The sequence below is a fragment of the Suncus etruscus genome, chromosome 2 (assembly GCF_024139225.1).
Source record: "Suncus etruscus isolate mSunEtr1 chromosome 2, mSunEtr1.pri.cur, whole genome shotgun sequence".
NCBI classification, from domain to species: domain Eukaryota; kingdom Metazoa; phylum Chordata; class Mammalia; order Eulipotyphla; family Soricidae; genus Suncus; species Suncus etruscus.
The window spans coordinates 40,280,247-40,292,266 of record NC_064849.1 but is presented as its reverse complement, the minus strand read 5'-3'; the positions used below and the strand labels follow the sequence as shown (position 1 = coordinate 40,292,266).

Sequence of the window (12,020 nt, the reverse complement as noted above, 5' to 3'; positions counted from 1 at the left end):
ATTTCTGAGAGCAAAAATCAGGAGTAACCTCTGAACACCATTGAATGCAGCCCCCAAACAAACCCAAAAATAATTTCACAAGCCACTTAGAAATTTATTTTTATTATCACATATATCTTGGATACTACTTCTTTGAGTCAAGAAATATTTCAAAAGTGTAAACACAAAATGAAATTTATCTCTAAAAAGTAGTAGTAACAGAAAACAAATTTTTCACTTGCTTGAAATAACCCTATTCCTGTTATTGTCAGATAATATGTCGATTTGGTCAGTTTCTGTACATTAAGCAGTTGAATATAACCCTGTCTGGAAATAAGTTTAAATAGTGTGATTTAGCTTTCAGGTAGGGGAATGAATGTTAATAACTTAGAAACCAACTTAAATAATACATATTCTTAACCAAAAAATTCCCACCATCATTTAAAAAAAAATAGAAAATTTCAAGTTAGCACAATTTTGTGAAACAGTAATGATTTTATGCTGAAGAAAGGATTCAAAGAGGATTAATTTAAGTATAAGTACTTACTATTATTAGGAAAAATATGAGTATTTTCAAATTTGTTGGCTACTGTGTAGTGAGAAAATGGATTTACCAAAGTTAGTCTGAAGCTACTTTTCTATTCAAATGGCTTTTATAAAACTACTGGATGAGTTTGGCAGTTATAATTATCTACCTCAGTCAAGTGCATTGTTTGGAGTTAAAAAAAAAAAAAGAAACATGAGTTGGATGTCCTTCCTTGTCGTTTGAATAATAATGGGACTACTGTAATGTAGCCCACTGTCAGCTTAATGTATAACGTTATCTACATTAGGAAGGATTAAGATATCTTTAGGTGGCTGGGATAGTCAAAGTTAGTGAGCAAAGGCAGGAATTTGGCTTTGGGTTTGTTTTTTGTTTGTGTGTTTGGAGGGGCCACATCTAGAGATGCTCAGGAGTAACTCTATACTCTGCACTCAGGAACTACTGGGGAACCATATAGGATTCATCCCAAGGATTTGAATCCAGGTTAGCCACATGTAAGACAAAATCTGTACCCGCTGTACTCTCTCTAGCCCCAAAACAGGGACAGAATTTGCTGAAATACTTAGTAGTAAAGGTCAGACATTTACAAAAAATAAAATAATATAGCAATAAGCAGTGCATACGAAATGTTTTGAAGATATAGTAAAATGCTATCTCAAAGATCATATCTGAGAAATGCTAGGAAACAGCAGTAGTAGCACATTAGCAGAAGAAAAAGAAAAGAAAAATATGGTGTTAGTCTGTAAGGAACTTCCTAGTTCTTCTGTGTTCAGGAGACAGGATAAAAAATCTTTTTGAATAGGAGCTGAAGTCCAGTAAGAAGCTGCATTTGTATCACTGTATCACTGTACAAAGTTGGCAATCTTCAATATCATTTTTGTAGCAGTTTCTTCTTGTGACCTAGTGTTGCCATAGCCTATACTGTAGTGTGTGTGTGTGTGTGTGTGTGTGTGTGTGTATAATATAGACACACAAAGATATCCAGTAGTATAACAAGATTTCAGGGGGGGGGGGTTATGGCCCAGCCACTTTTATGACTCAAATAAAACCTCACAAGCTGTTTCTTCCAAAAATCCAGATCATTGTGCATAGTCCTCCTGTAGGGTATAGCTGAGGCTGAACTGAAGAGAACAAAGTCTTTATTCATCAACCTTTTCAAGCACACAGGCTGACTTCCTGTGAATCCTGCAGGCCTTGTTCTGTCCCTTGATCCTACGGTCAGTTACCAATTCATGCCAATATTTATAAAGAAGAATGAGATGAACAAGTGTACAATAATCCTTGCCTGCTAAAATGTCTTCTGGTGCTTTCATTACTAAAATTAAAGACATATGTTAAGTGCCTATAAATATGACATTAAATACAGAAACATATAAATTATACTATTTTATGATGATCTGTGCTATCTTAAATACTTTGAACTCAAATATTCTTGGAATGTTTTAAAATATAACAAAATCAAAGAAGTAGAATTTCAAACATTTGGAATACAAGGACAAAAACTTTGCTTATGATACTGAGACACTATGAAAGAAGATAGGATTAAGAAAACAGAAATCCAAGAAAATACTTGTGAGCATTTTGTTACCTTTTTTCACATCTTACATATAGTACAACTGAAGCATAAATTTTTTCACATATCTAATTTTTTCCAAAATAAAGGTTAAATCTCTTTGTCTTCTGTACATAAGCTCAATTAAGTACAATAAGGAATACAAGTAAAAACCTAAATTTCTCCTTTCTATTCTGGATGCCTACATCAAGTATGGAGATTGCATCTGGAATTTCCCCTCTATATCTTGCCAAGTTGCCTCCTGGTTAGTTATTCAAGTTCTCTCAATGATTTTTCAATATTGTGATTGTTTTTAGCCAAACATATGTTTACTTTTCTTCAAATTATTTATCAAATCCTTTTTTTTAAAAAACAAAACAAAACACACAAAAAAAACCATCAATCTCCAGGCTCATTAAATGTTCGGGAAGCGATAGTTAAGTTTCTTGGTATTATAGTAGTACTTCTTAGTATCTAAAGCTGGAAGGATGCTGCTGTTAGTCAGCTGAGGTAGGTGCTGCAACTGAAAATACAAAACAGAGTTAGAGCCAAAAAGATAGTATGGGGGTTAAGGTGATTGATTGCCTTGCACTCAGCTAGTCCCATTTTACCCCTGAGCCCTACATATGAGCCCCTGATCACCCCAGGAGTGATCCCAGACCACAGAGCCTGGAATAGCACCTGAGTATACTAAGTGTACTCCCCAATAAAGAACAAAATCACAGAATTATTCATTGCCACATTTTTTTTACTGAAAACATTATAAAAGAAGTAAGATTTTTAGCATAGAAACACTTTTCTGAATTGTGTCCAAAACCTGAAAGAGAGCAAAATATTTAAATCTGGTCTGTCTCTTCCTAAAGTTCTAACATTAAAAGACAAATGCACACATTAAAGAAAATAAGAAGAACATGGGGAGATGATGATGGTGACATAGAGGTGACAAAGGACTTTGTGGGGCTCAGGAACACTTTGGAGGTGAGGTGTAGTAACTTAGGACATTAATGCTGTAAACATTAACACTTATGTAACCTAAGCTATTACAATTATTAAATAAAATATTTTAATCTAAATGTTAATATTTGGGGGGGGGACATATCTTCACAGGAGTTAAGAACCCACTATGGGGGCAAGAGAGATAGCTCAGTGGTAGGACGTTTACTTTGCATGTGGCCAGACCAGGACAGACGTTCAATTCCTGGCATTCCATATGGTCCCCCAAGCCTGCCAGCGGTGATTTCTGAGGGCAGAGCCAGGAATAACTTCTGAGGTCACAGGTGTGGCCCAAACCAAAAAAGTCTTGCCTTAGAACAAAGAGTACAGGTGCTTTGGACCAAAGAGATAGTAAGGGGAAGGAAGGAAGGCAAGGACTTTGCACACAGCTGACACAGGTATGATACTTGGTATTTTATTTATTTGTTTTTGGGCCACACCCAGTGGTATTCAAGGGTTACTCCTGGTTCTGTGCTCAGAAATTATTCCTGGCAGGCTCAGGGGACAATATGGGATGGAAGGAATCAAACCTGGGTTGGTTGCTTGCAAGGCAAACACCCTACCTGCTATGCTATTCCTCTTAGTATTACATGTGGTCCTCTGAGCACAGATTTATGAATAAAGCCTGATCACAGAGCCAAGAGTAAGCCCTGAACACAGCTGAGTGTGGCCCAAAGACAAAAAAAAGAACCAACCAACCTGATATCCAGTGTACTTATGCAATTTGCACACTAAATATGTACTTATTTGGTTCTGTTCTTTTTGATCAGAAAATATTTCCCTCAAAAGCCTCAAATTCAGGGCCGGTGAGGTGGCACAAGAGGTAAGGTGTCTGCCTTGCAAGCGTTAGCCAAGGAAGGACCACGGTTCGATCCCCTGGCATCCCCTATGGTCCCCACAAGCCAGGGGCGATTTCTGAGTGCTTAGCCAGGAGTAACCCCTGAGCATCAAATGGGTGTGGCCCAAAACAACAACAACAACAACAACAACAACAAAAAGCCTTTAATTCTTTTTTTTTAAGTTAAAACAAATTAAGGGAAAAGTTTATTTTTAGTGTGGGTTTTTTTTTTTTTTTTTTTTTTTACATAGGACATCTGACAGAATAAAATAAAGCTATGATTCTTCCTCCACCCTCCTCCTTTTCTCCTGTTTCGGGGCTATACTTGGCAATCCCCAAAGGCAACTCTCAGCACTATTCTAGAGGTCATTTCCCTGTAGAATTCAGGGGACCATGTGGTACTGAGGCTCAAACCTGGGCCTCCCATATGCAAAGCCTGTGTGTGCTCCAGCCCTTTGAACTATCTCCCTGGCCAGAATAAAGTCGTTCTTAATTTCACAACTCTAAATATGGCCCTGAAGTTCATGTGGAACTTATTTTTGATAAACTGTTATCTAGGATATTCACTACTCTAAATCTCAAATACTCCCATGACTAGAATTCATTTGTGAATTGAGCTTGAGCCCATTATAAGTTATTACAGCTTTTGGATTATGATTGAACATGTAAGACCATTTGGGGATTTTATATCAGCCATGATTCTACACAGGCTTCTATTTTGCATTTTGGGTATTATTTCCTGTTCAGTGGTCTGTTCCGTAGCTCTCATCAAACACACTCATCATTATGTTTACACACATTGTCCCTGACAATCCTTTTTCAAGATAAACCTTCAACCACTGAAGGTGATAGTGATGAACAGAGTGATCTGGGATAAATCAAATTTATTTTTCCAAAGCCAAAGTACTTGCAGCTGTACCCACCCTAGAGTGCCCAGTTGAGACCCGTGCTCAAGCAGGCTCAATCACTAGTCCCTCTGTAGTAGCAGGAAGTGATAAAGCAAGGACACCTTTGGTATTCAGGAAGAAGATACTCTGAATGTTCCAGGGGACATTGTCCATAAATTACGTGGCCTATCTCTAGGGTTGGAACGAGGATGTGAACCTATAAAAACAATTGCCAACCGAGTATAGATACTGTTTTAGGGTAGGAGGATATTTGAAGTTGCAACTTTAAATGCAGCAGTAAAGCAATTTTACCCCAGGTAGATGCTTTCGACTCGGTCTCAGTGTCTTCCTCACTGGCTTGTCAGGTCCTTTTACTGAATCTCTTATTGCTCGGATGCTGTCAAAATATGGGTGCTGCAACAGCTGTTCACATGTCAGCCTCTCTGCAGGATTCATATGCAGACATCCCTATGAAAACAAAATGTCCTCGTCTTTAAAATCATACTAATTTTACTCTCTTTGACTCAATTCTAATTGGGAATAAGAAGTGAGGGAAGTAGGAAAAATGCAGCAATAATGATTTCCATTTATTCCAAAATCATTCCTAAATGGAAAAATCACATAAGGAATTGTTTTCAGAAATAGTAACAGAATATTTCCTCCATCTTGTGTCTGTTGGGCAGTTGGTACTCTGCCCTAGGGGTAGGACTTGATTTTTTACTTCACTAGTTTTACTTAACTAGTTTGGGCCTGCAAATTTGATTTTGGGGGAAAAGAGATAGTACAGGATTAAAACAAATACCTTACAAGAAATCATCAGTTCAGTTTCTGGTATGACCTGGCCCCCCTGAAACATCATCAGGTACGGCTCTGGAGGCTCCCTGAGCACTGCTGGGTATGACCCTAGATGTCCCTGAATACCAATGAGGTGGTCAAGTAATCCCAGGAACCGCACAGCCCTTACATCAGCACTCTAGCCTGTTTGAGAATTTTCAAGAGCCCTCTAAGAACCACTTGGGATATCTTCCTCAAAAGTAATATATATACATTTAAATAGATTTTTTTCTTAAAAATACAACCTACTCATGATAATGTTCATAAAATGATAATCTCTCCTAATTTTCATTCTCCCTTCTAATATCTGTTGGTCTTTTAAAATATATATGTAATATTTTAGAAATGTTTTATAAATTGTAAGCATATGCATATGCACAATGGAAGAGAAGATGTAATATTGGTGCCTTTATACCTTCCTTCCTTTTTCTTTCTCCTTCCTTCCTTCCTCCCTCCCTCCCTTCTTCCTCCTTCCTTCCCTCCTTCCTTCCTTCCTCCCTCCTTTCCTCCCTCCCTCCTCCCTCCTTCCTTCCTTCCTCCTTCCTTCCTTCCTTCCTTCTTCCCTCCCTCTCTCCCTCCTTCCCTCCCTCCTTCCTCCCTCCTTCCTTCCTTCCTCCTTCCTTCCTTCCTTCTTCCCTCCCTCCCTCCTTCCCTCCCTCCTTCCCTCCCTCTCTCTCTCCCTCCCTCTCTCCCTCCCTCCCTCTCTCTCTCCCTCCCTCTCTCCCTCCCTCCCTCTCTCCCTCCCTCCCTCCCTCCTCCCTCCTTCCTTCCTTCCTTCCTTCTTCCCTCCCTCCCTCCTTCCCTCCCTCCTTCCCTCCCTCCCTCCCTCCTTCCCTCCCTCCCTCCCTCCTCCCTCCTTCCCTCCCTCTCTCCCTCCCTCCCTCCTTCCCTCCCTCTCTCTCTCCCTCCCTCTCTCCCTCCCTCCCTCTCTCTCTCCCTCCCTCTCTCCCTCCCTCCCTCTCTCCCTCCCTCCCTCTCTCCCTCCCTCCTTCCTCCCTCCTTCCCTCCCTCCTTCCTCCCTCCCTCCCTCCTTCCCTCCCTCTCTCCCTCCCTCCTTCCTTCCCTCCTTCCCTCCCTCCCTCCTTCCTTCCTCCCTCCCTCCCTCCCTCCCTCCTTCCTTCCTTCCTCCCTTTCTCAACACACCCAGAAGTGCTCAGGGGTTACTCCTGGATCTGCACTCAGGAGTCATTTCTGGTGGTTCTCATAGAACCATATGGGATACCTGGGTTAGTCACATGCAAGGCAAATATACCTGCTGTGCTGTTGCTCTGGCCCTTTACATTATTCTTAACTATTTGCTTTGTCATTAAGTAGAACATAGGATTTTTACTGAAATATATCATATAAACACATGCCCCAAGAAACTATCTAAATTATTTTTACTGTAAGTATAACAAGTAATTGTATATAATTTTTGAAATTACTATAAGTTGACCATTGACTATAACTTGAAAAAATATGTTAGTAGTATTGGGGCTGTATGCACATATATGGCCCTAATACTAAAACTATGACACTATATGGCCCCAAAACTATGGCACTGTAACCTTGAAGTGTACGGTGAATCCTATGCACATATAGAGCTCTTGAGTCTGCACTACTGGCAGTGCTCAAGAACTACTCTTAGCAGTACTCAGGGAACCATATGTGGTGCCAGTGACAAAACTAGGGTCAGTCACATGCAAGGCAAGTAAGTGCTTTAACCCCTGTCCTATCTCTCCAATCCCTCTTGAGATATTTTAATTAGTACCTCTTTTGATATAAAACTATATTTATAAGATTGTATATAAATCATTTTAAAATTGAAACCTACTTTAAATGTTTTAGAAAGCTATTTCAAAAGCTTCTATGTCATTATTTTAAAGGATTTATAGCAGTAATTTTACCACAAAGGATTTATTCACATATTAAAACAATTTTCTTTATTTGAGAAGATAATCCTAGCAGTGATATTCACAATAGCCCAAACATGAAGTTATCCTAAATGTCCATTCATGGATAAGAAGATAAAGAAGTTGTGATTTATATTCACAATGGAATGAGATTCTGCCATTAAAAAGTTGGAATTGGGCCAAGGAGATAGTGCAATGGTCAAAGTATGTACTATGCATGCAGGAACCCCAGATTCAATCCCCCGCACTTCATTGTCCCCTGACCACTGGGTGTGACCATTGACCATTCTCCTGAGAAAAATGAAATTGTACCATTTTGGATGAAATGAAGGGAACCTGGAGTAATTATGGTAAGTGAAATAAGTAAGGAAGTGAAAGACAATAACCGGATGCTTTCACTCATCTGTAGAATATAAATAACTAAAGCAAACGAACTTACAGAAAACAACAAAACCAACTCTTAACACTCAATGAAAACCATGGCACTGTAACCTTAAAGTGTATGGTGAATACTATACACATATAGAAGTATTACATTTGCCTCTAACCATTCTCTAATGTTGCGAACTAACAATAAGGCAGTACAAAGGGAGAAGAAGGTCTTCTTACTAAACTTAAAATAAAAAGAATCCTTTTATTTTTATTTATTTATTTATTGGTTTTTGGGTCACACCCGGCAGCGCTCAGGGGTTACTCCTGGCTCTAAGCTCAGAAATCGTTCCTGGCAGGCTCAGGGGACCTTATGGGGTGCTAGGATTTGAACCAATGACCTTCTGCATGAAAGGCATATGCCTTACCTCCATGCTATCTCTCCGGCCCAAAAAGAATCCTTTTATTAAACAAACATTCATCCTGAAATTTCTATTTTGTGGAAATTTAGATTCCAAGTGCAAAGTTGGATTTCTCTCTACATGTGTTTTTACTATTCTAGATTATGACCCATTTTTAAAAACTAAAAATATGTAAACTTTTCAAAGGAGAAGAATGTTAAGAAGAATTCTTTTCAGTTTATGGGCTTATACAACTCATTTTTATTCTGTTGTGAGCTTCTTGAGCTATAAGAAATCACAATTTTTACCTTTAAAAGTCCCATGGCAGGATAAGAGATACTTGGAAATTTTAACTCAAGTGGTTCCTGTTTAGAAAAAAAAAAGGGTGGGGGGGGAGGGAAGGAGTGTTATTAGCAGCATGTATTCAAGTATAAGGATACATTTCCTTTGTATTAAAAACGCATCTTTCTGGCATCGTTCTTGCCTTCTGTTCTTTCTGCGCACTGCATTTCCAAATGAACTGAAACAACCCCTCAAAGGATTGTTTCACAGGCACCCCTCTCCCCAGCCTCAAACTCAAAAAATTTTTCTAAATTTTCTCCAGACTTGAAGGGGTGGGGGGTAGGGAGACAAAAAAATAAAAATAAAAAGGGGGGGAGTATTTCTGCAGAATTAAACCTAGTAACATGTTATTTGGGTGGATGGGGGGTTATAGAGAAATAAAACAAACTCATCAAACAATTTTTCCCCTTTATTTCTACCTCATTATGTATAACTTGTCTTTCCTCAGAATGACTTCTTGGCATTTATTTATTATTTATTTATCCCAATAATCCCTTTGACATTTATATAAAAGGGATCCCAATCATAAAAAAGCTCAATCATGTCAGCATTTACTGACGATTACATAAAAGGAAGCTTTAAGAAAAAGTTTCTCCCCCTACCCACGTGGACAGATACTTCTTGATTTTCTGGAATAAACATTGTTATCTAGTTCCACAAGAGTTTGCTGTTTCCCTGATAAAGGGACTGTTTAAAGATTCTCCCCAGAAGACATTCATCAATCTCCCTGTGGCCAAATAAGGTCATTTTGCCTTAGTCACTTGCTGGAGACAATCAGGAATAATAGCCTCTATGAAGAGGGAGTAATGCCCAATGTTTGGCAGACACCCAGGCCCATTAAAGAGATTTTGACCTGAGGGCTAAGTGAGGGAGGCAGCTGGACCATGCCAGTCTCGCTGAGTGAAGCAGCTGAGTGTGTTGTGTGCGGAAAGACGGCAGTGGATGAGTGTGGGCAGAAGTGACTGGTCTGCTTACTTCATGAAGCACAGATCCAAGTCTTTGGGCAAGTTTAGAGCCCTATGCTACTTTGAGGAGGGAACCATCTTGCCAAAAAATAAATTAATTAATTAATTCCCAAGTATGCACTTAACTAAATACTGAATCATATTTGTGAATGTTCTGGGCTCAACAGAGGAATAAGGATCCCAAAGCCTGTGAGAGTAGCCTCCTTAACCTCACCCATCTTTCAGTAGCTTCAATATTTCTCTTGCTAGTTCTATGCATTGGGTCACTGACATGCTTTGCTGATGCAGAGATCTGCTGTCTTGGCAAGGAGCCTGGAAAGAAGCCATGGCTAGGCTGTGACATGTAAGACCCATCTTGCCGGCCTAACCAGTTTCCCAGTTCCAAGAGCCAGTAAGCCTCCCCTTGACAGGGTGACTGACCAACAGAGGGACAAGGACACAGATGTTCACCAGCTCAGCCCCCACACTGCTTCTTCCTGTGTTTCTGTCAACAGGAAATCCCCCGCAGGACAGCCTCTGGGAAGCCATGGGAAGCTTTCTTCACTTATGAACTCTGGGTTGTTTCTGAGGCATCAGGGCATACCAGCGAACAGGAAATCATGACGGGATATTTAGTGTGGAGCTGGGAATGTCCAGGTCACAGGGGGCCTTCTAGGTCACCTCCCATATGTCAGGTATCATTCCTGCCTCTGTGTCCCAGCACGCTCCCAGCATGACCCACTTTTCCTACTGCTAATATTGGCAGCTGGGGAAGTGTGTGCCTTCGCTGCAGTACAAACCAAATGCCTCTTTTTCCATTGGAAATTGCTGGATCTTTGATCTGGGTGTTAAGCGGCCAGAGGATTCCTTTCCATTTTAAAGTACTTCTCTTGGATAGCAACTACTCAATTTGCATAAATGTGGTTGTGCTTGGATTGTCTCTAAGGATAATACTGGCACTCAAAATAATTTTTAAGACCATAAGCAAAGCAAAATATTACCCCCCACAGATAGTCACTGTGAATATTTGGGAATATATCCTTGCATACTTTTTTTCTCACAAAAAAGCTTTGCATACTTTTCAAGAGTGCCACATTATTTTGTATTGATATACAAATATATATATTTTTATTATGTATTGAATAGTTATGAAATTATGTCACATTATGCATTGTTTTATAACCCATCTTTTTCAGTTAGTAATAATGTGTGAACTTTTTATTAGGTGAATACATATGAATCTAATTATTTTTTACTGGATAGCTCGTATTTCTAATGTGGGGGTGGTGTCATAATTATTTAGTTAGGGAACAGAGAGATAGTACAGCAAGAATGACTCTTGCTTTGCATGTAGTCAAACAGGGTTCCATCTCCAGCACACCATATGATCTCCTGACCCCCACTAGGAGTGATCCTTGAGAACAGAGCCAGGAATAAGCCCTGAGTACTGCTGATGTGGCCCTTAATCCCAAGAGATTATATAATCAGCTCCTTACTTAAACATTTAGGAAGTGTTATCTATGAAAGAATGCTTTATTTTACGGTCTTTACTAGTGAATGGCTTTGTTGGGGAGAAATCCTGGAAGGGTACGTACAGTCAAAAATTTTCATTTGGGGGGGCAGAGATATAGCACGGAGGTAAGGCGTTTGCCTCTCATGCAGAAGGTCAGTGGTTTGAATCCCGGCGTCCCATATGGTCCCCTGAGCCTGCCAGGAGTGATTTTTGAGCATAGAGCCAGGAGTAACCCCTGAGCACTGCCGGGTGTGACCCAAAAACAAAAAAAAAACAAACAAAAAAAATCATTTTTAAAGAATGAATATTTCTCCCTTTACCACAGATGACAAGCATCAGAGTGAGGTTGGCCAAGCAAACAAATTATTGTTTTCTCCTAGGGCCTGGGGAGTGAGAGCACAGAAAGGGGATTTGGACGATGTTGGATTTTCCTGGATGAGTCATTGTCTAAAAGCTGACTGCTTTTCTCAGTCGAAAATGATGAGGGGCAGGCAAGGCCAGGACCGGCAGCTCCGCATTCCTATTAAATATGCTGGCTAAACTCTGCCATCAGCAGTCTCTGAATTATCCCTGAAGGCCAAGGTCTTGCCATCTATTGACTCCAATTTTCTCTTCTACTCTTAGACTGACGTCCTGTGCAGGGAGGCGCCAGAGAGCTAAAGTTACTAAAACCTCATCTGCTTGCAACTCACATAAATGCCCAGTAACTTAACATTCAGATTCCAAAATAGATCACTTACCATATCTTCAGGGTCTGGAATTTTCACCCCATTGAAGTACTGATTCATACTAAACACTTGCTGGTGCCTAGGAATGAGATCTCCTTTAAACAAGAAAAAGAAGGTAGTAAAGAGAGACCAGTTAGCAAGCACTGGTGTGTGTGGCTTTCCCTCGAATTGATGCTGTATGTACCCACACCTACAAAGTTAGCA

The 12,020-nt window shown here is 39.9% G+C and overlaps 1 protein-coding gene across 1 annotated transcript in view; it reads right to left on the bottom strand.

Annotated features, from left to right (window-relative positions):
* Positions 1-2,201: 2,201 nt before the first annotated feature.
* The window catches only part of CDKL1 (cyclin dependent kinase like 1), a 63,364-nt gene continuing 53,545 nt past the window's right edge, over positions 2,202-12,020 (bottom strand). Inside the window, exons 7-11 of the mRNA XM_049767427.1 lie at positions 11,829-11,911; positions 8,598-8,654; positions 5,106-5,261; positions 2,464-2,598; positions 2,202-2,433 (exon numbers count right to left, since the gene is read on the bottom strand). Coding sequence (XP_049623384.1) covers positions 2,491-2,598; positions 5,106-5,261; positions 8,598-8,654; positions 11,829-11,911 — 404 coding nt within the window. The 3' untranslated portion in view covers positions 2,202-2,433; positions 2,464-2,490. The remainder of the gene's footprint in view (positions 2,434-2,463; positions 2,599-5,105; positions 5,262-8,597; positions 8,655-11,828; positions 11,912-12,020) is intronic.